This window comes from Pygocentrus nattereri, chromosome 2 (genome assembly GCF_015220715.1).
Source record: "Pygocentrus nattereri isolate fPygNat1 chromosome 2, fPygNat1.pri, whole genome shotgun sequence".
Lineage (NCBI taxonomy): Eukaryota > Metazoa > Chordata > Actinopteri > Characiformes > Serrasalmidae > Pygocentrus > Pygocentrus nattereri.
In genome coordinates, this window is record NC_051212.1 from 1,640,000 (window position 1) to 1,664,050 (window position 24,051).

Genomic DNA, 24,051 nt, shown 5'->3' on the forward strand with positions numbered 1-24,051 from the left:
TTTGCCTTTTTTTAAATGCTGACTATATTTACATGCAAAGATTTTTGCCAATCCGACTGAATACAATCGGATTACAGATTCAGACTGAGGTGTTTATATGCACGTTCTATTCAACAGTCTGATGGAAAATCTTCGTTTACATACTCACTACAAGTAATCTGATGCAAAATGATGGTAGTAGCGTTTAGATTAGACGTTACCATGACAGCGAACATCACGTGAGGTCCATTCAGATTGAGATGAGCAGCAGTGAGCAGTGCTTGTATTTCTAACTGCTTTAAAATGATGTCAGACTCAGAAAAACGTCCTTCACATGTACTTATAAAGGAAGCAGCGAGAGGAGGATGTCGTCTTCTGAGACACATAAGCTGGACGTCTATCCCACCTCCGTCTTTTAAAGACCGGAACATAAACTTCGTCTCCTCTGCAGACCAGTTTCTGCTCCCACCATGTTGAACGGTATAAACTCTCACTATGATGCGACGCGCATGCGCAGAATGTACTTACACGTTCCGATTGGAGAGTAATTGGATTCAGGAGCTGACGTGGCTATTATTTTTCTATTTAACAAAATATCTAGAGGTTTACCCACCTTGTTCGATCGGATAGAAATTGTATTCCGAATGGCCTCAATCGGACTAGACTATTCCGATTGAGGGGTTTACATGGAATTTTATTAAATGCAAACAAAAATCCCCAAGCTGCGTATAAACAATTGACTGAGCAGCTCAGAAATTAATCCCAACAATAAATGACAAAAGAGAGGCCAAGTTTGTATACCAAATAGTTTGTTTTAAAAGATCCATCTTTTGAGGACATTTAAATTTAGAATGTTTCAAGTGCTCATGTTGTGATGACTCCCTTCAGCCCCGAAACCTCCATGGACTCCATCTCCCAGAATCCTCTGGGAAATCATGTGACTCATGACACTTCACTGTGCATCAATCACTGTTGAGCTTCCCCTGAATACTAATCTGTTTCACCTGTTCTTGTCATTGTTTGCTTAGAGTAGTTTAAAGCCCGGGCTTTTAGTTTGGTTCATTGCCAAGGTATTGCATTTTTTGAGAGCTACTAAGCGTTCAACTTGGATACTGCTTTGTTGAATTCTGACTACTTTGTGTTTTGGACTTTGCCTTTGTATGTCTGTTTGTGTTTCCTGCCCTTTCAGGTTTTGACCCATGCCTGTTTTTTTTTCCGATTATGGACCACGATTTCAAGTGCCGACATTTTGCCATATGTTGAGTAAATGATGGCCAGTTCATGTTTAAAAGTAACTAGAAATGTGCTTTTCCTGAAGGAAACGCAGGATAGTTGTGCAGCGGATAATATGGAAGCCGATACAAGGAACGAGATATGATAAAACTACATATGGACGAGTGTGGATGGCTGTTGGGTAAAGAAGTAATAGAGTTTGAGTGGTGGTGAAAATGAAAGGGACTCCATAGGAGAAACAAGGGATGGAAAAACGGCAAATAGAAGAGTGTGAGTCAGTATGGTTGTGGCTTAGAGCATGGGGACCTGCCCTGACTGAGTACTGAGTAAGAAATAATCAGAAACTGAGCCTTACAGACTAAAAAGACCTGACGTAGAACTATATTTCTATACTTATCAACCCCATTTTGACCAGATCACTTCATCTCACTAGTCTCTGAGTTGTATCTTCTATCTCCAGCCATGTTTTATGGATCCACCATGACTGATGGAAGTGTTGATGCTGCTGTAATACGTGGCTCACATGCATCTTCGTCCACATTCCGAAATATTGGGTGCATTTACGCTGTTACTTGGCTCAGCCTCTTCCAAATACAATCCTGGGTCCGTATTATAAAAATGTCTCAAGTCTCAAATCGTCTTGTTTGTTTAGTAACCATGACAACTTCACTTAGGCCTGAATTTCGAATCCATTACAGTAACTCCAGAAGAGGAAACATCACACAAACATCCAAAAAAACAACTCTAAATTCTTCACTGACTAAGATAATCCCCAAAAGCGTCCTTACTGCTGTTTAAGCGTCCGTTTCTATCGTTTTATGCTGTGACGGTCAGCATAATTCACTACTAACCAGGCATTAAGCATATATCGGTCTGCTGGCTTGATGAGGTCAGCACCTCTCTGACTGTTTACCACTGCTGGTCCACCCTCGGACTGCCCAAATTACTGTCCTGCATACAAGATCTAACTAGATTTTAATCTCCTCGAACAGATTTTAAATGCACACAGACTTTGATTTTAGAAAATAAACACACAAATTTCAGAAACAACCGAACGGAAAAAAAAAAAAAGATTAGGCCTGATGTTACAATGTTATCGCTTACACTGGATAAAAATGAATTACTGAATTAAAAAATAGCCACAAGACAGTGGTCCACTGTCAGCCTGCTAATGCCAAAGCTGGCGGTCCGCTGGTGGTTGAGCGGCATGTTAGACAAAAGTCCACTTACCATCGCTCGTTTTCCACTCACAGTCCAATTTACTGATTCTTCCTTTCTTCCTTGCTTTAGTTACACGTTGTAAACTAGATTGGGAAGTCATTTTAATCTGGCTCAGCCAAAACGTTTTCTATTTCAATCATTATATATTAAGCCCGGTCATTTAGTTTTTATACAATCTGAGTGTTTTAAAAATGAAAGTCTGTGTGCCTTTAAAATCAGTTTGAGAGATTAAAAACAGTAGAGCTTGTGTGCAGGACAGTAATCTGGGTGGTCCGAGGGTGGACCAGCAGTGGGGTGCCGACCTTTTCAACCGATATGTGCTCGCTGTCTGGGACTCTTGCTGCCAGTGGACCACCAGCTCGGTCCCTTTGCTGTCAGGGTAGCATAAAGGCAGTGAAAACGGTGCTTTGCCTTATATATTTTCTTCCCAACCGCGTTTTAAATACCCCAGGCACGACCCCCACCGCCCCTTTTACTGCCCGAGTATGCTCATTTCGTTCAAACTCGTCAGGTGAAATGTTCCAGCGGCGGCGGCGAGTAACGGTTAGGGTTTGTTTACGTTTGAACAGTGCGCGCTCGGTCGGTTGCTAGGTAACATAACTACACGACCGTTGACCGTTGACTGTAATCTACCGGGTTAAAATAAGAGAGAAGGAGAAAAGGAAGGAAGGAGGGAAGGAGAGAGAAGGAGATAAGGAAGGAAGGAGAGAGAAGGAGGGAAAGAGAGAAGGAGAGAAAGAGAGGAGATAAAATGGTGTTCGGTTCCCGAACTAACCCGCTCCGCTCAGTTTGTGAGACAGCTTCTCTTGACCTGACAGACCTTAAGACAGGACGGTGGGAAGACCCCGATATAACGACGCATAACGACGGGGCCGCTGACATTTCCTGAGGAGGAATTAAACAAATTAACGTTCGCGATGAAGTGGAAAACTGAAGAAAGTACAGACCCCCTGAATCCGTCAACGCAGCCCGGCTAGGAAAACATCAACGTCACCCACAATCCCAGAGCTAAGTGCTAACGTTAGCCTGCTCGGCTCTGCTCGGCTCTGCTCGGTCCAGATGACGGCTGCTCCGGGGTCAGCTCGCATAGTTCACCTCGTACTCCTTAAACAGAGGACGGTTCTCCACCCGCTTCAGTAACAACGGAAACGGAACAAACAGCTCTTTAACATCAGCGGATCCCATTTATAGCACACTACACCCCTACCTGGTCCGCACACTGGAACGACGTCCTCCCAACCGTATTCCGGCAAATCCCGCCTCCTGAACCTGCGATTGGCCAGAGGAGCAGAAGAGCGGTCCGCTGATTGGCTGGATGGGAAGCTGCTGTCAGCATCTGAGGATGTACAGCGGTTAGAAGCAGAGGATCACACCCAGAAGGTCCTGCTCATACATGCTTACATGGTTTGGCCCTGAACCTGATCAAAGAAATGTGTTTATGTCAGTCAAATCTTCTAAAAGTGACAGAAACCTTACACATTGACAGGTTTGGGTCACTGGGATTCCATGTCCATCCTAATCAATCACAAAATTAAGATGCAGCTAACAGAGATGAGGTTATTAAGCACCTGATGATCTCCGGCTCTGAATCAGACAGCGCAGTGGTCATGGAGCTTCATCTGTGTCTGTGAAAAGGTCGGTGGTTCTTACAGAGAGAGGATTACTGCTACATGCCGTTACTATGTACTGTTATCATAGAGAGACGGGCTCCTGAGGACTCTCATATACACACTGCTTCTTTTTATCAGGAATCTAAGTACGTCACTTTTCTTGCCACTTTTAGAAGTATTAGTATTACTGTGCCTCTGTGTGTTCTGAAGTTGTATATTTGGGACAATTTTTTTTTGCACAAATACATTTCAAATCAAATTCATATTTGTGTGGATGCACGACGGCAACAAATTTAAATGAGGGATGCATACTGGTTTTGCAGTTTGCAAGCATCCCAGTGAGGTAGTGTGCATGAGACCTGACTTCCCTGCCTTCAGAGAGATTGTTGTGTGATTTTTTTTTTTTTTAGAATGCCTAGAAGTCCTGACTCAAGGTCACATAGTGAGATGTGTTTGGTAGTTTTCACTGTTTCCACTGGGCAGTTTGCCGGTTTTCTAGCAATCTGAAACCAGAGCACAACTTTAAAGAAAGCTATTTATTTAGAGCAACAATGACCTCACTGGAAGGTTGGTAAAAATGCACGACAAAAAGCATTCCGTTAAAGTAGACGTCTTCTTTAGAAGACCAGCCCAACAGGATGAAATGAGGAGAGAGCGACGACGGACACAGCATCAGATTTCAACATTTTTGATAACTCGTATTTAGTGACGTTCTTCACCTATTCTACTGAATTTCTGTAACAAGAGGTATACATACAGTTAAAATATGCAAATTTGAATAATACAGCAATAAGCTCCACTTACTGTACAGCTGCACACTGTAGTTCTACAGTTACAGACTGTAGTCCATCTGGTTCTCTGATACTCTGTTACCCTGTTCTTCAGTGGTCAGGACCCCCATGGACCCTCACAGAGCAGGTACTGTTTGGGTGGTGGGTCATTCTCAGCACTGCAGTGACACTGACGTGGTGGTGGTGATGTGGTAGTGTGTGTTGTGCTGGTATGAGTGGATCAGACACAGCAGTCCTGCTGGAGCTTCAAACACCTCAGTGTCACTGCTGGACTGAGAATGGTCCAGCAACCAAAAATATCCAGCCAACAGCGTCCCCTGGGCAGCATCCTGTGACCACTGATGAAGGACTAGAGGATGACCTACATTAACTGTGCAGCAGCAGATGAGCTGTCATCTCTGACTTTACATCTACAAGGTGGAGCGACAAGGTAGGAGTGTCTAATAGAGTTGACAGTGTTTAAAACCTCTAGCAACACTGCTGTGTTAAATTAGAAAACAATGCAAAAAAACAAATAAAAATCCACTTGTGGTCTCAGACATTTGGACTTCAAGAGTCGTGTGTGCATAAGCATCAAAAATGGGATCAGCCAGAAGGTTCCCATTGAAGAAGTCCTGTTTGGAAATCAATAAACCCCAAAGCTGCAACTCAAGTTAAAACCAAAACCAAAAAAGGGCCCATAATGTTCACTATGTCTTGTGAATGGGAGGTGTTTGGGTGGTATTCCAATGTCATTACTCTAATAGACTGGTCTGTAGTATCTGTACATAAACATTTATATCATGTCCAACTCTTGCAAATAGTGAATCACACTACTTCGACAATCACCACAATGTTTCAACCATGATGTTACATTCAATTCCATGATTTAATGAAAACAGTCTGTTTTGTATATTTCACATACAATACAGGAAAAAGAATGAAATACATGTTCATACAAAGTTACATAATTACACAAACATGACATCTCAAAAAGGGGTTATGACCATCCTGTGAAATTCCTATTTCAATGTTGTTGTTAATGAAAAAGTGTATTTTGGTGAAATTGTAATGTTTGTGGTTTCACCATTAAGTTCTCTGTCTTTGCATTCCAACTATTCCAACGCATGGCCTAGTCATAAACCATATGAGCATATGACCATGGCTTGGAGGCTATTTCATCGCTGACTGAGTGCAGCTGGAGATCATTCAGATAACTTCTGGGCATATTAGGTGGTTTAAGTATGATATGGGAGATGGGAAATCCCTGGCCTAAAGAAAGGGCATGGCTGCTTCAGGAAAAGCTGCCGTCACAGATTTAGACCCAATGACTCTGACTGATGCCTCCTTGAATCCTTTCTGCTCTGTTCTTCCTTCAAGGGAGGGGGAGCCTTGGGCCAAGTTGGAGGCACACATGTCCATCCAATGTGGTAGATGGTCTGTTTAAAAAAAGAAAAATAAAAAAAAACACGTTATTGCTTATCATTGTTCTTTTATTTATAATTTAAAAAAAAAACATCTAATCTTTCTTTGAAGTACAAAGATTGATGAAAAGAATATAGCAAATACAGTAAATATAGCAAACTGTAGGTGCTTGAAGTTGCTGGGCCCTGATAAATGCTTTCTTCGAGCAACCCTCCCAAACACCTTGTGGTTACGTATGGGGTATAAGAGTGTAGTTTCTGAGACATTCTGACCCAAAAGTCATGCAATTCCCCAGCTTTGATCCTTGAGTGAGAGCCACTCTAATCGTCCCCATTACTGCACGTGGGGTGAATAAAAACATGTTCTCTTCCAGGTAGATTCCTCCTCTTAATTGCTACCCTGATAGTGCAAATGGACATTCAACTGTTAAGATATTTTCTTGTAGCCATTTTCCGATTTTCCAAAAACTTCAGTCACACCTGCTTCATTCTCTATTCTTTCTCATAGCGATGGAAAACCAATAGAATTTAGCATCACCTCATATTTTTACCCCTGTGAAACCGGAAATCAAAGCTAACCATTGAAGTAAAACATGGATAAGAATATAGGTTAAGCTTCAGTTAGGTTTCCCTCATAAGAATTTGCAGTGGTGCCAAAAATTTGGCATACAGATTTGAGAATAATTCACATTTCACAATAAGACTCTTTCAATCATTTTACTTGTGTTAATATGTTTTAATCAAAGCTCAAAAGGACGAGAAAAAGATTGTTCTTTGTTTTTATTTACAGTCCTTTTTGCTAGAGGTGCCAATCTTTGTGGATTGCACTGTTATGGGACAGTACTATAAAAAAAAGTTAATAAAACTTTTTGTTAATGTGTTTGAATTTCAGTAAAGCATGCTTACTTGAAAAGTTAGTTAGTAATAAGCATTTATTGTTGGCAGATCATTCAAGCCCAGTGACCGGGGATGAAAATGTTGACCGAGTGAATCTCATGTGGTAAATACGTTTGGTGTTGATTCCTCGGTCCTCCCATCTTATTCATCTTGTGTTTATCAATTCATCTGCGTTTATCATCAATATATTTATCTATTCATCTGTACATATAGACAGCGTGCTTGCACGTATGGCACTTTCTGCATACCTCATTGTGCATCTTGCACATCTGGACACTAGATACTTTATTTGGTACAATATATTCATTTATTCATTCTGTGGTCATTATACACTGTCACCTGTAAATTTTTGTACAGTCATTTGTGCACTGCATCTCTCATCTCAGGTTATAGATATCACAGACTGTGGTATTTTTTTTTTTATTTGTATATATGCCTGTAGATAGGATCTGGTTTATTTATTCTTGTTATATGTCTACACCCAAACCAGCCATTAGGGGTGTACTTTGTGTACTTCTGGTGCCGGTCCCAAGCCCGGATAAATGGTGAGGGTTGAGTCAGGAAGGACATCCGGCGTAAAATTTATGCCAAAACTATCATGCGGATCACAAATATGATTTCCATACCAGATCGGTCGAGGCCCAGGTTAACAACGACCGCCTCCGGTGCTGTTGACCAGCAGGGTGCCGGTGGAAATTGGACTACTGTAGGTCGAAGACCATTAGAGAGGAGAGGAGGAAGGCGGGTTAGAAGGCAGCGAGAGAGAAGGAAAGGCAGGAGTGTGGAGGTTAGTGTAGGGACTCTGAACATAGGGACAATGACTGGTAAAGGCAGAGAGCTTGCAGACATGATGGACAGAAGGAAGGTAGATATTCTGTGTGTCCAGGAGACCAGATGGAAAGGAAGCAAGGCCAGGAACATTGGAGGTGGATTGAAACTGTTCTATCATGGTGTAGAGAGGAAGAGAAATGGAGTAGGGATAATCCTAAAGGAACAGCTTGGGAAAAGTGTTCTGGATGTAAAGGGAGTGTCAGACAGGATCATGAGCCTGAAGTTGGAGGTTGATGGTGTAATTTTGAATGTGGTCAGTTCATATGAACCACAGGTTGGTTGTCAGTTAGAGGAGAAAGAGGAATTTTGGAGTAAGATGGATGAAGTGGTAGATGGTGTCCCTAGAGAGGAGAGATTGGTGATTGGTGCAGACTTCAATGGACATGTTGGTGAAGGGAACAGAGGGGATGAAGAGGTGCTGGGTATGTATGGTGTGAAAGACAGAAATGCGGAAGGTCAGATGGTTGTAGATTTTGCAGAGAGAATGGAAACGGCTGTGGTGAACACGTATTTTCAGAAGAGGGAAGAACACAGGGTGACATACAAGAGTGGAGGGAGGTGCACACAGGTGGATTATATCCTTAGCAGGAGATGCCACCTAAAGGAGATTGGAGATTGTAAAGTGGTGCCAGGGGAAAGTGTAGCAAGGCAGCATAGGGTGGTTGTCTGTAGAATGAGATTAGAAACAAAGAAGAGGAAGAGAGTGAAGACAGAGCCAAAGATTAGATGGTGGAAGCTGAAGGAGGAGGATGGTTGCAGGCAGTTCAGGGAAAAATTGCAACAGGCCCTTGGGGGCAGTGAGGAGCTACCTGAGGACTGGGAAACTACAGCTAAGGTGGTGAGAGAAACTGGCAAGAATGTGTTGGGTGTTTCGTCTGGTCAGAGGAAAGAAGACAAGGAAAGTTGGTGGTGGAATGAGGAAGTCCAGGAGAGTATTCAGAAGAAGAAGGCAGCTAAGAACAAGTGGGATAACCAGAGAGATGAAGGAAGTAGGCAGGAGTACTGTGAGGCTAGTCGCATAGCGAAAAGAATGGTGGCGAAGGCAAAGGCTCAGGCCTATGATGAGCTGTATGAGAGGCTGGACAGTAAAGAAGGAGTAAAGGACTTGTATAGTTTGGCTAAACAGAGAGATAGAGCTGGAAAGGATGTACAGCAGGTTAGGCTGATAAAGGATAGAGAGGGAAATGTACTAGTGAGTGAACAGAGAGTGTTAAGTAGATGGAAGGAGTACTTTGAAGAACTAATGAATGAGGAAAACGAGAGAGAGAGGAAGATAACGGGTGGAGAGATAGTGGATCAGGAAGTGCAGAGAATTAGTAAGGTGAGGACAGCTTTAAAAAGGATGAAGAATGGAAAGGCAGTTGGTCCAGAGGACATACCTGTGGAGGTATTGAGATGTTTAGGAGAGAAGGCAGTGGACTTTTTAACCAGGTTGTTTAACAAAATCCTGGAGAGTGAGAGGATGCCTGATGAGTGGAGAAGCAGTGCACTGGTCCCCATTTTTAGAACAAGAGTGATGTGCAGAGCTGCAGTAACTACAGAGGTATAAAGTTGAAGAGCCACACCATGAAGGTATGGGAAAGAGTTGTTGAAGCAAGGCTAAAGCGAGAGGTCCAGATCAGTGAGCAGCAGTTTGGTTTCATGCCCAGAAAGAGTACCACAGATGCAATTTTTGCATTGAGAGTGTTGGTAGAGAAGTACAGAGGTCAGAAGGAGCTACATTATGTCTTTGTGGATCTAGAGAAGGCATACGATAAGGTGCCAATAGAGGAACTGTGGTACTGTATGAGAAAGTCAGGTGTAGCTGAAAAGTATGTTGGGGTGGTGTAGGACATGTATGAGGATAGTGAGACAGTGGTGAGGTGTGCAGTTGGAGTGACAAATGGTTTCAAGATGAAGGTAGGGTTACATCAGGGATCAGCTTTGAGGCCCTTCTTGTTTGCAATGGTGATGGAGAGGTTGACAGATGAGGTCAGGCAGGAGGCTCCATGGACCATGATGTTTGCAGATGACATTGTAGTCTGTGGTGAGAGAAGAGAGCAGGTGGAAGAGAATCTGGAGAGGTGGAGGTTTGCACTGGAGAGGAGAGGAATGAAGGTCAGCAGAGAGAAGACGGAATACATGTGTGTGTGAATGAGAGGGAGGCAGGTGGAAAGGTGAAGATGCAAGGAGTAGAAGTCGTAAAGGTGGATGACTTCAAATATCTTGGGTCAACCATCTAGAGCAATGGACAGTGCAGAAAAAAGGTGAGGAAGAGGGTGCAGGCAGGATGGAGTGGGTGGAGACGGGTGTCAGGGCTGATGTGTGACAGAAGGATAGCAGCAAGAGTGAAAGGGAAGGTTTACAAGACAGTAGTGCGTCCTGCTATGATGTATGGTTTGGAGACTGTGGCTCTGTCTAAAAGACAGGAGGCTGAGCTGGAGGTGGCGGAGATGAAGATGCTGAGATTTTCGTTGGGAGTGACAAGGATGGACAAGATTAGAAATGAGCAGATCAGAGGGACAGTGAAGGTGGAGCAGTTTGGAGATAAAGCCAGAGAGGCTAGGTTGAGATGGTTTGGACATGTGTTGAGGAGGAATAGTGAATATATTGGGCAAAGAATGTTGGAGATGGAGCTGCCGGGTAGAAGGAGAAAAGGTAGACCTCAGAGAAGGTTTATTGATGTAGGTGAAGGTGGACATGGAGATGGTTGGTGTGAAAGTAGAGGAGGCAATGGATAGGGCAAGATGGAGGCAGATGATCTGCTTTGGTGACCCCTAAAGGGAGCAGCCGAAAGAAGAAGTTATATGTGTACACCCGTTTACGGTTACTGTAGTATGTCTGCTACTTGCTGCTAGATTTCCTTCAGGATCAATAAAGTATCTATCTATCTGTCTGTCTGTCTGTCTGTCTGTCTGTCTGTCTGTCTGTCTGTCTGTCTGTCTGTCTATCTATCTATCTATCTATCTATCTATCTATCTATCTATCTATCTATCTATCTATCTATCTATCTGTGTCCTTGGAGGTTAAAGCTAAGATACGAGAGAAGAACAAGAAAAGGAACACACAGTTAAGGACACATAAGAAACCCACTGTTACACCAGCTAGATGTTTCAAATGTTATCAATTATACTTTACACATTTAAGCACAGACTGAAAGAATGGGGATGGAGTTGAGGGAAAATTTGTGGGTGGGGCCTCATTAACAGCATATTTTGCCAACATCAAACTGAACAAAGCACATTGGTGCCTCATTCTCCAACTATTTTGAAGTGAAGTTAAGTGATACTTTTTTGATGTCACAACTGGGGAAATTCCACCTCCGCATTTAACCCATCCGTGAAGTGAAACACCACATACACACTAATGAACACACACACACTAGGGGGCAGTGAGCACACACTTGCCCGGAGCGGTGGGCAGCCCTATCCACGGCGCCCGGGGAGCAGTTGGGGGTTAGGTGTCTTGCTCAAGGACACCTCAGTCATGGACTGTCGGCCCTGGGGATCGAACCGGCAACCTTCCGGTCACAGGGCCAGATCCCTAACCTCTAGCCCATGACTGCCCCAAACCAAGAACCATGGTTTAAGAGTACAAATGACTCAATGAGGCCTGTTATAAGCTGTTATTAAAAAAATGGAAAATAATCAGTCCAAAAAGTCTATTTTGAAATCCATCATATGATTATATTCCCATTCCTTAGCCTTTGATATCATTCCATCCTTCCACTGCTACATGACTGAACGCAGTTAAAGACATCACCGATAGACATGATATCGTCTAATTACTCTGAATCAGGCTGATAAATTTCTGGAACAAAGTACCAGAAAAAAAGGAACAAATGTGATCTGAATTTGGAAAAAATGTATAAATCATAAATATATATAATTTATACATAATTTATAAATATAAATGATTTTTTTTTATAAATTTGTCCTACCAGAACTCTCTCACCCATTTGTGCCTACATGTTTAACTCCATGTGCTGTGCTCCTAAAAGCTTTGGCATTTTATAAAGAAGACAGATTCTTTAGTTTACGTTTCTGCCTTAAGAAATCAACCAAACTTCTAAATCTACGAAATCAATCATTTTTTTCAATGTGTAATTTCAAGAATGTATGGTGCTAGAGATGGCAGACTTTCATATGCCACAAGGCACCTCCCCCAGACACTCCACCGCTGAAGTTGGGCACCACAAACTGTCCATCTCCATGACATGGAAGACATTTCATACAGTAGATAGCTCTATGATTAAAACAAACATTTGCTTTTGATAGAAAGATTCATGAATATATATCGCAAAATATTTACCAGCTAACTGCTAGACATGGCTGAGGCCATCTTCCAATTTCCGAACAATGTCATACATTTCACGATGTTAAACTCCCTTCTCCTCAAAGCCTTTTAACTGCTCAAATGGCCTCTCAGCAAGACCATCTCTTCATAAAAAAAATTGCCTAGAAACATTTTTTTTACTTCCAACAACTCAAAAAACTCCCACCCATGTTGGTTTAAACTGACCAATAATCTTGTCGAACTTTAGGGAGAACTAACAGTTAAGGAAATTTGTGCAATAATTAAGAGATTTATTAGTAAAAATGTTTACTTAATACTTAATGCAAAATGTAACCGTGTGCAGTTATAGGACTTTTCAATGCATGTAACTTTAAAGAGTACTTAAAAATAAACTTATGATTCATGAGCCCAAGTCCATTGAGCTTCAACAGTGAAAACTACAAGATAACCTGTATTGTCTTATTTTATTCAGTTACTGTTTATTCACTGAGAAAAGCAGGAACTCACTGTGTATATCAGAGGGATGCTTCAGTCAGGACTGTTTTCTTCTCACTTGGCCCCACAGAGCAGGCTGTGGCTTTTTCCTTACAAAGATGATAAAAGGCAAACCAGGTATCTTCAGTTCTCAGATCTCCTCTCTACACAGGAGAAAACAAACAGAATCATGAAGACATGCGTTTTCTTTTCAAATCAGCCAAATCTGAATCCTAATCATCAAGGTGATTCAAGAGACACTTATTAAACAACATAATTGTGACAGCTGTGTTACATCTAAGGAGAGTTTAATTTCTGGATCCAGCTGGTAGTCCCAAATCAAAATCTTTTCTTTGATTTGACATGTATATGTTCTTACCTCTTAATGCATTTGTGCTTCTTCACACTTCTTGAATTTCTGAAGGTTTTCCCACACTCTGGGCAGTGATACGATTCCCCTCCTGCGTGAGTGCGCTGGTGTGTTTTGAGATTGCTCTGTACAGTAAAACTCTGTCCACACTCTGGGCAGTGATATGGCTTTACTCCTGTGTGAACGCGCTGGTGTGTTTGGAGATGAATCAGCTGACTAAAATACTTTCCACACTCTGAGCAGTGATACGGTTTCTCTCCACTATGAATGCGTTGGTGTTTCTTGAGGGTACCACTTTCTCTAAAACACTGTCCACAGTCTGAGCAGTGATACGGTTTCTCTCCAGTGTGAATGCGCTGGTGTTTCTTGAGGGTACCTCTTTCCGTGAAACTCTTTCCACAGTCTGAGCAGTGATACAGCTTCTCTCCCGTGTGAGTGCGCTGGTGTGATATGAGATTATTTTGTTGAGTAAAACTCTTTCCACACTTTGAGCAGCGATATGGTTTCTCTCCTGTGTGAATGCGCTGGTGTCTTTGGAGGTGACTCAGTAAAGTAAAACTCTTCCCACACTCTGAGCAGTAATATGGTTTGTCTCCTGTGTGAAAGCGCTGGTGAATTTGGAGATTACTTTGTCTATTAAAGCTCTTCCCACACTCTGGGCAGTGATATGGTTTATCACCTGTGTGGATGCGCCGGTGTAGTTGGAGAGTACTACGCTGACTAAAATTCTGTCCACAGTCTGAGCAGTGATACGGTTTCTCTCCTGTGTGAACTCGCTGGTGTATTTGGAGATTACTCTGTGTAGTAAAACTCTTTCCACAGTCTGAGCAGTGACACAGTTGTTCTCCCGTGTGAATGCGCTGGTGTATTTCAAGATTATTCTTTGTATTAAAGCGCTTTCCACAGTCTGAGCAGTGATACGGTTTCTCTCCTGTATGAATGCGCTGGTGTCTTTGGAGATAACTCTTTAAACTAAAGCTCTTCCCACACTCTGAGCAGGGAAAGGGTTTCTCTCCAGTGTGAATGCGCTCATGTCTCTGGAGATCAGTCTTTAAAGTAAAACTCTTTCCACACTGTGAACAGTGGTGTGGTCTTTCTTTGTCTACAATCTTTTGTGTTCTTCTGCGAGGTGTCTTTGTCTTGAGAGCAGCAGAGGATCTCTTACGGGTCCTAGAACGTTTGGACACCATATCCTCACATTTAATTTTTTTCTAAATTTAGCAATATGAGATATTCCTTTTGGTGAGGAAACTTTCCTTTTTCCAGGAAATTAGCAGAAGGAAAACTTGCAATAGGTCATCAATCCTTTCTGGAAGAAAAAAAAAAGTAAATGCCAATTTTTTTGCCAAGTGCTAAACAAAACAAAAACAAAACAAGTGAAAAAGAATGCAAAAGATAACATTCTAATTAACTTTTTTTTTTAACCATTTTGTTTCATTGGCTTAACACTGGTACGAACGAGCAGTCCAACACAACTTTTATTCTCCCTCATTAACTCCCTGGGGCAGTCATGGGCTGGAGGTTAGGGAACTGGCCCTGTGACCGGAAGGTTGCCGGTTTGATCCCCAGACCCAACTGAGGTGTCCTTGAGCAAGACACCTAAACCCCAATCGCTCCCCAGGCTGTTCACCGCTCTGGGCAAGTGTGCTCACTGCTCCCTAGTGTGTATGTGGTGTTTCACTTCACGGATGGGTTAAATGCATGGCTGAAGGTGGATAAAAGGTGGCATTTCCCTTTTTGTGGGATTAAAAAAGTATCACTTAACTCAACCTGAAAAGGAAAAGATGAGTGTAATCAGATGTGTTTGACCAGGTAAATCAACAAACCCTGCATCCATTTTAACAGCTTGAATCTCACATACTTATAAAAACAGAATACCTCATGCACTAGCTTTGCCAAAATTAAAAACTATTTGCAAAACTGTCTGTAACTGTATTTTCACTGTCAGGGATGGTCATCTGCATTTCTGTCCACCAAACACTGTGGTTAGGATGTTGGGTGGGACTTTTCTTGGCGTGGGTTTGTTTTCCAGTAGTATGGGGATGTGCTTAAGCATTCGCAGAGTAAAACACACACACACACACACACACACACACACAAGTCGCTTCTTTGGGCGGAAGGCAGGTCGCCAGTCTATCACAAGACAGACAGACAGACAGACAGACAGACAGACAGACAGACAGACAGACAGATTCACTCACACCTAGGGGCAATTTAGCATGTCCAATTGGTCTGACTGCATATCTTTGGACTGTGGGAGGAAACCGGAGAAACCGGAGGAAACCCACACAGACACGGGGAGAACATGCAAACTCCACACAGAGAGGACCCCGGTCAACCGGCCGGGGAATCAAACCCAGGTTACCCACAACGCCGTGCAGAATATAACAGTTTTATTCAAAATAACTAAGGCTAATGTGAAATCAAAACGTTGGTGTTAAATTAGGAATGTCATATTTAGTTTTCTGTTCCTCAGTACAAGGAAGTGAACAAAGCACTAATTTTAACTTAGTAAACATAATAAGGGAACTGTGTGCGAGTATGTTGTGTTTACTGTTGAGCTCAAAGACTTTAAATGTGGCACGGTCATAGGAGGCCACCTCTGCCACGAGTCAGTTTGTGAAATTTCTGTCCTGCTAGATCTGCCCCACACAACTATAAGTGCTATCATTTTGAAATTGAAGCATCTAGGAGCAACAAGAGCTCAGCCATGAAGCGGTAGATTATGCAAATTCACAAAGTGGGGCTGCTGAGTGATGAAGTGCACAGTGCCAATCCTCTTTTGATTCACTCACTAAAGAAATCCAAATTGCTTTGAACACAAGCAAACAAACTCTCATTAGGAGCTTCACAAAATGCGTTTCCATGGCTTAAGCAGCTACACACAAGCCTAAGATCAAAATGTACAATGGGAAGAGTTGAAGGAAGTGGTATAAAGCATGCTACCACTGGACTACCACTGGTAGTCTGATGGACAAGTCTGGGTTTGGTGAATGCTTGACTGACTGCACTGTGCTAGCTGTAAAGTTTGGTGGAGGAGGGATAATGCTATGGGTTTGGTCTAGGACCAGGGAAATCTTAATGCTTCAGCAGACAAAGACATTGCAGACAAAATGTACACTTCCAACAATGTGGGAACAGTTTAGGAATAAACTTTTCTGTTCCAGCATGAGTCCCAGTGCACAAAGCAAGGTCCATAAAAGCCTGGCTGGTTGGGTTTGGTGTGGAAGAACTTGACTGATTAGAGTTGAGGTCAGGGATCTGTGAGGGTCAAACACATTTAGGATTACCAAGAACAAAGCTTGCAAGCCAGGCCCTCTCGTCCATCATCAATGTCTGATCTCACAAATGTTCTTCTGCATAAATGGGCAAAAAACTCCCCACAGACTCTCTCTGAAATCTTCAAGAAAAATTTCCAGAAGAGTGGAAGCTGTTACAGCTGCAAAGGGGGACCAACTGCATATTAATGCATATGGATTTCGAAACGGGAAGTCATTTTAAAAAAAAAAAAAAAAAAAAAAAAAAAAAAATTGTGGGGCAGTCCTGGGCTGGAGGTTAGGGAGCTGGCCCTGTGACCGGAAGGTTGCTGGTTCGATCCCCAGGGCCGACAGTCCATGACTGAGGTGTCCTTGAGCAAGACAACCCGCTCCTGCCCCCTAGTGTGTATGTGGTGTTTCACTTCACGGATGGGTTAAATGTGGAGGTGGAATTTCCCCAGTTGTGGGATCAAAAAAGTATCATTTAACTTAACTTAACTTAAAAGCTCCTGAACATGTAATGTACAGGGGTCCCTAAACATTTGTCCATATAGTGTATCTTCAGCATAATTTGACAGGTTTAAAAATTTAGAAGATAGATAAAAGTTTCTGAGATGGACATAAATATACAAATATATTTATATATATAAAATATACAGGCACCACCTAAAAGATGTCCACAACTTTAGGCATGTCTTCTGACAAGAATTCATAAACAGAGGTAGAAGCTACATGAGAATTGGGGAGACCTGTATGTTGGAGACATTATTTCAGCATGTTTTCCTTGCAAACACAATACTTTCTGATCTGATTTGAAATTCAAAAGCAGGCAAAGGGGTCAGACATACTTAACCCAAAATCAGTAGCAAGCAATCACAAACAAACAAGAACCAAGGCAGCAGTCTGGAGGCTGAACCATTTGGCACAGGTAGTATAAAAAGTGTTAAATGTGAATCAGCCAATCAGGAACAGGAGAAGGGACCAACTAAACTGGAACAGCAGATATGACAGACATCGTCTGGACATCCACCTGTAGATGCCTCTACCTGTATGCATTATGAGACTGTCTGGAACACTATGTTGAAACATTTAAAGAACATGTTTTTAGCACTAGACAGATATGGTGATCTTAGAAATCAGCTTTGGACAGCTTTTTATGGCATTCACGTATTTAACATTGTTTTAAATATACAGGGTGATTAAAAAAAAGATTTCTCATTTCAAAGTGCCATATTTTTACACCCTAGGAACCAATTACAATCCAATGACTCTTTATGACCGTGACCGAAAGATGACTCCCTTCAATCTGAGAGATGCAACCCCTGAGCAGAAAGTGTTCTGCCCTCTCCACCTCAATAAGAGAGAATCCGTTTCAACTGCTTAACATGATTTTCATGGGCAGTGAAGCTCCAACAGCTCAGAGTGTTAATCATTGTTCCCACAGCACTGGATGATCTCCAAAAATCGCACTGAAAGAGTCGTGTGCACAGTGACGCCCAAGATGCTCAACCCAGTATGGGACGAATTTTGACTACCAGTTAAGCTGGAGGAGGTTCTTACAGAGCACTTGTACAATTACATAATAAACTCATTTAAACCATTTCCAAAGTACGATATTGTTCTGTAATGATTTAGAAGTGAGACAAATCATTCTGAAATCAGATTAATCTTTTTGGATCACCCTGTTTAACATTTTTAGACTATTTTAGTATTAAAAGTTGTAACAAACTGTTGTTTAATAAAGTTTAATGCTAGAGTACCAAAGATGTATTACAACATTACAAAAAGATGAAATAGAGCCACTTTCATATTAGTGTCTGCAAGTACGTTAGGCTACAAACTGGGAATGAAAACAAAAAAGCAAACGAAGGATATTTTGCTAAGAACAAAAAGTACAAATACAATCATCTGTAACTGTTTACAGAAAAGAATACCTAAGGTTGAATCTTTATCAAAAAATGTATTTATTTATTTATGTAATTATGCTATGCTATGCTGACTATTGACTGATCACAAGTCAGTCCAAACAATCGGAAAGACTTTTTTACTTTGAAATTAAAAATTTTTTTTTGGGATAGCATAGTGTTTTTGTGGATGCAAATCATGACCATCATCCTACATCTGTAATCACTCTTTAGTTTCAGGAAAAAAGGGTGAAAGATGCACCTTTAGGACAAAAAAGGACCAACAAGTGTCCTCCACTGAGTTGGGGCAGCAAGACAGAAGTTAAAGGAGTTCAAACCATGGTTCACATGAAAGGCTTAAACGTGCTGTCGTCAGGCCAAATGTAAACAGCGACACACTGATCTATCTGAAGGGGACTCCAGACCTTTAATAAGTATTGCATAGCCCAACTCACAAACCAGCTAAACATCTTTTAAAAACAAAGGTCTTCAGTCCTACCCCAGGACCTACAACACCCCTTCCTCATCATCCTGTCTTATCGCTACCACTGAACATGTAGTCAGCCATAAAACCTCAGGTGAAGATCAGCAAACAGATGACTACTTATACTGAAGCTTCTTCTCACATTATGCTAGCACGTGGAAGAGGATGGGGCAAATTCATACAGGACCACTCACACAAAAGATGGGAAAACCAGCTAAAGGAAAGTCTCCTGTAGGCCAAAGGGAAGGGTCCTACTACACAATATGAGGCTGCACCTGAAGACCATTTTTGGGCAGCATGCAAACTAGTCAGGAACAACCTGAAGAATACCTCCGCCTCCCGAAAGTCTTCAATGATAGATCATAAAACAAAGCTACTAGATAACCTACAAACATCTAGACCTGGTTTGATCACTACATCACTAAAATACCCTAACCAGGGACACCCACCCAAACATCTCCAATAATACCTCCACCCAACCTAACCTGTGAGCTCCACCACCATTCCTAAATCCATGTACACTTTAATGGAATGACTCAAAACGCGGTAAAGTGGCCTTGCAGCGGTACATCAAACTTCATTTGCTGAGTAACTTAAAGAACTGCCTTGAAGGTAGAACATCCAGTGACCATCAGCAAGGAACTAGGTGCTTTCCTTCTAAAATAGAAATGGTAGAAACCCAAAGGTGGGAGATGTTAAACACAGTGGCTGAACCATCACAGCAGACTAAAACGAAACCCCGAAAAGGAACGATCACTCACTTGTATATCCACCGTGAGTGAAGGCGTCACCATCTGAAAACAGAACCTGGCCATTCAGATTTTTGGTGCATGTAACTGAACGGAGGTGAAAAGTCTCCACCCACCTCTGACCTTCTCTGACCAAACTAGGAGAACATTGTGACCCAAAGTCACAGAGCTAAGCGCCAAAACACACCAACCTTCTCAGCTCAGCTCAGCTCAGCTCAGCCTGAGTAAAGGCTGCTTCTGAATTGGCTCACATGCGTCAAACGTTTCGCATCTTGCGTTTTTCAAAGTGAACGTTTCTCCACCAGCTTCGGTAAGGCGGCATAAACAGAGTGGAAAAAGAGTTGAACAGCTCTTTATACCTTCAGCAGATCTCCTCAGAATACCGCAGAGCTCTCCCTCTCTGCTTTAGTGCCTTTGGAGACCCCCAGTTATAGAGCTAGCGCCCCCACCTGGACTGCAGGGGGCCTCAGACTACTACCCACCCGTATTCCGACCAACCCCGCCTTCTACGCTGCAATTGGCTAGACGTTCATAAGCTCAGCCCACTGATTGGCTGATTGTGAAGTCATTCTCATTACTGGAGCAGCCAGCATCACAGCGGTGGTGGCCCACTGCTGGCGAGGCTGGGGGGTCACTGGTGCTTTGATCAGCGTTTTCTGGGCGGCCCACAGATGGTAAAGTGGAGTATTTGACTAAATCCCACTCATTATTGCTTTTTGTCCGCTCACAGTCTAATTTTCTCCTGTTTCTTCCCATCTTTAGTTATACTTTGTAAATTGGTTTAGCAAATCATTTTAACCTAGCTCAGTGTCAGCAGCAACACTTTCCATGAAATCATTTTATATCAGGACATTATTTCTTCTCTGGGTTGTTTGTAACATGTGTCCCATTTTCCAAAGTAAAAGTACATTTAACATCTGTTTGAGAAAATTAAACTAGGCTTGTATGCAGGACTGTAATCTGGGTGTTCAGAGGGTGGACCTGCAGTGCCAAACCCTCAACCCTCAACCTTCTACCACTTTCAGACCCCCATCTATGTCTGTTGAAATCCATCAGCTATACCTAAAATGTTTGGAGTAAAACGTGTCTTCAGGTTCAAACTCATCATCGGTTTCAGTGAGTTCAGATTCAGACTCACACTGACTCGCTAATGCCCCTTTATCTACTGCGACAGTTATGAATTCACACAAGTAAGAATGAAAGCAATATGAAGGTAATAAAAATGATGGAGACACATTCCAAAATAAGGTATAATATTGTTACGGCTGCTACTGGCTCTGTATTGTGAGGACTGGTACGTGTGTATGTCTTACTTGTGTGTTTACCCAGAGGTGTAAAATTCAGGTCCAGAAAGTTAAAACTCCTTCCCAGGGTTTTGTTCCAGCTGCCTGGACAGCTCTGCTGGTGGATTGATCTAACAAGAGAAGCCAGGCTGTTGGAGCAAAATCCTGGAAAGGACTTATGTTCTAGACCTGAATTTTACACCTCTGTGTTTACTGTTGTTCGGGCTTTATTTTAGTGGCGTTTTCTGCCATGCTCAATAAAAGTAACTGGGTCTGTCCATCTCTGAATTTGCTCAGAGATCAGTAGTGGACTGGTTTCTTGCTCAATCAACAACAATTGCCTTCAGGTGAAGGATCCTAATGGTTTAACAGGTGATCAGTGGCTGATTCTGAATACCTGAAATGTACAGGTATGAACTATAATAACCACTGAAATTACATTTTCATTGTGTATAAAGTTTAGATTGTAAGTTGGGCCTGTAAATACCCTCTCAGGTACGTTGAGATCTCTGTGAAGGTGTCGGGACTCAGAGTGCCCTGTCCTCTGCCCCAAGTCCCAGATGATGAGGAAAAACGCTGTTCTCTAATGCAAAAAGGGTAATGAATCAAAATTAATGAAAAAGCATTCTTGCAAAAAGTCTAAGAAAAGTGGAAAACCAAACTTCAGCTGCTGGTTCAGTTTTGAAGAAAGGAAAAGTCTTTTCTTCGTTTATTAAGTTTCAAGTGACAAGATGGCTCCTGGACAGCCAAATGCAATGATCATTACAATACACTTTATTTTATACCTCTTCTGGGTGAGTTTATCACCCCTCCCTGGGGTGATCTCATCGCCCCTCCTTTTTTAAATGTCCTTGGACCCAAGTTTGATTCCCAATATATATCATTTTTTTCTGAGATGTCTGGTAACCATTTTTTTAAATTAATTTTCTCAGCCTTGTTTTATCAGGCCTCCCTGTCCTCTCTGTGTCCATTGTTTATAACACTTTCTTATTCATTTGGCTCAAAGCCCGGTTCTTATGAACCCTTACCAGCTAGTCTTTCTATTCCCAGTGAGCTTCTACTGTACAAGCAGCGTTTTCTCACTCTCCCTGACCTTCCAGATGTTTTCCTACCGCAAAGGCTTCTTTCATACAATACCCTGCTCTGTGTGTGGAGTGGAGTTCACTCCATTCCATATATGGAAATGTTAGGCCTGCTCTTCTGCTGAATCGGACTGTCTGTCTCAGTTAAATGCTTATAGGCCTGTCTGTCTCAGTTTAGTGCTTATAACTCTATTTTTATTCATTTCCAAGCTAATGATTGTTACAAAACTTTTATTAATTAGGGTTCAAGGACATATTTCTTCAAAAACCCCCAACAAAGGTGAAGAAGTTGAACCTGTGTGATAACTGTGATGTCTGCCAGCAGTAAATCCTCAGCATACCAACAATGAGGAATGCAAAAATCTGTCATAGGATCTGTGAGAAAAAGGAAGAGGTTATAAAAAGTTGTGAAAATGCGATTCAGCACTGTTTAAAGACGAAGAATTAAGTGGGGAAACTAGCTGTTCTGTGGATACCAAGTCGAGATCAGGTAGACCAAGAAAGGTTTCTGAGACATCTACCCAGAAAAAATTCTCAGACGTGTAGCTGTTTCAGAATGTCAAATATACTCAAACAGAATTTGGGCTGTATGGTAGACTTGCTCAGAAAAAGACATGTGCCTGTACAAAAACCAGCCTGTTCACAGCTCAACAACAGCAACCTCAAGACCTCCAGAATAAAAGTAGTTTGATGAGACTTTATGGTCCTATGTTTATGTTTACAGAGCAGTCAACAAGAGCCATAGAGAGAAATAAAACCATCTCCGGTAGAAAGCATGGAGCTGGATCTCTGTTCACCATTTGGTGAAAATGAATGGCAAGAGAAATGTAGCAGATTACTAGATCATCTTGGAGGAAAAGTTGCCTGCATCAGCCCAGGAGCTGCACATGTAAGGCACTCGAAAGGGCCCGTGGAGAGAGGTTCATTCGTATGATCTTTTTCTACATATCGTTATTAAGGGAAGACTGACTCATGAGGACTTGTATTTGTGTTTTCAATTTCAGTTAAAAGCTGAAGTCCCTCACATTCCATGCCACCATTTATTTCAACCACACAGGCTGATGAAGTCAATGTACCGCATTTGGCCATTTCGCTTGGAAACACGTGGATAATTTAAAGCTATCGTTTGCTTTTATGCTTAATTTCACTGCGTTCATCTAAAAGCTGCAGTAGAACAAACATTACTGTGTCTCAGTGAATAGTTCTCTTTTAAGGAGCATTATTTGTTTTTAAAATAGACTTCATTTTTGATTATGTATTATTGCTATCAATAATCATAGGGGACTATAGTGGACTATCCAAATAAAGTAAGACCAAAAACCGATAGACAAGCACAAGCCTCATATTCCACCTCATGTACCATAGTTGAAGTAGACGTTAAACATATTTCTTAATCAACTCTCTTGAAGGCCACTGGGAAGAGGTTTCTAGCACCAACACCCAGTAACTTGTTGCTTTACTAATTCTTCTCTTTTCCTCGCCCCAGCAACACTGGGTGAAGACCAACGTGATGAAATCGAGAGGACCACACAGGCTGTAAATTCATACACAAGCAAGCATCTAAAAAAGAATATCAGAAAAAAGAAAGATTTAATAGTTGTGTTACAAATATACAGCAGATGGCACAAATTGTGGTTAAAAAAAAAAACGTCCAGCAATGAGCCTTGTGAAGGTGCATAATAAACCATCAGTAAAACATCATGAACCTTCAGAAAGTAGGTGTGCATGACATGCCTTCATCCTTCAGTGACATGTTGTGAGAATCAGTTGCTTCCTGATTTTTGACTGTTTTGTGAATTGCTTAAAACATCCCCCGATCTTCAATACATGGTTAAAAGTACGTGAACATCCCTTGACTGATGAACATCTTATTATAAAAACATTAATTTAGATTTTGATATGTAGTTGGTCCAGATTTTGCCATTACTGAACCCAAGTGCTCAGTCTACACGCTTCAGCCCTTCAGAGTGGTTTCATTCTGTGAGCGTGGTTTGCACCAGTGGTGGACAGTAACTGAGTAAATGTAATTGGTTTCTGTACTTAAGTATTTTTTGGTGTATCTGTACTGAAGTTTCTCCATTCTGGGCGACTTTTTCCTTTCACTCCACTACATTTCAGAGTCTAATCTCTAACTTTTTCCTCCTACATTTTGAGAAAGCTGTCGTTCCTTTTGGTTTCTGTGTGTATAAAAACGTAACATGCCAAAAC

The 24,051-nt window shown here is 41.9% G+C and overlaps 1 protein-coding gene across 1 annotated transcript in view; it reads right to left on the bottom strand.

Annotated features, from left to right (window-relative positions):
• The window catches only part of LOC108443625 (zinc finger protein 850-like), a 31,499-nt gene extending 11,610 nt beyond the window's left edge, over positions 1-19,889 (bottom strand). Inside the window, exons 1-5 of the mRNA XM_037531493.1 lie at positions 19,838-19,889; positions 13,094-14,393; positions 3,835-3,851; positions 3,641-3,769; positions 3,254-3,318 (exon numbers count right to left, since the gene is read on the bottom strand). Of these exons, the coding sequence (XP_037387390.1) occupies positions 3,254-3,318; positions 3,641-3,769; positions 3,835-3,851; positions 13,094-14,274 (1,392 nt within the window). The 5' untranslated portion in view covers positions 14,275-14,393; positions 19,838-19,889. The remainder of the gene's footprint in view (positions 1-3,253; positions 3,319-3,640; positions 3,770-3,834; positions 3,852-13,093; positions 14,394-19,837) is intronic.
• Between the last annotated feature and the right edge of the window lie 4,162 nt (positions 19,890-24,051).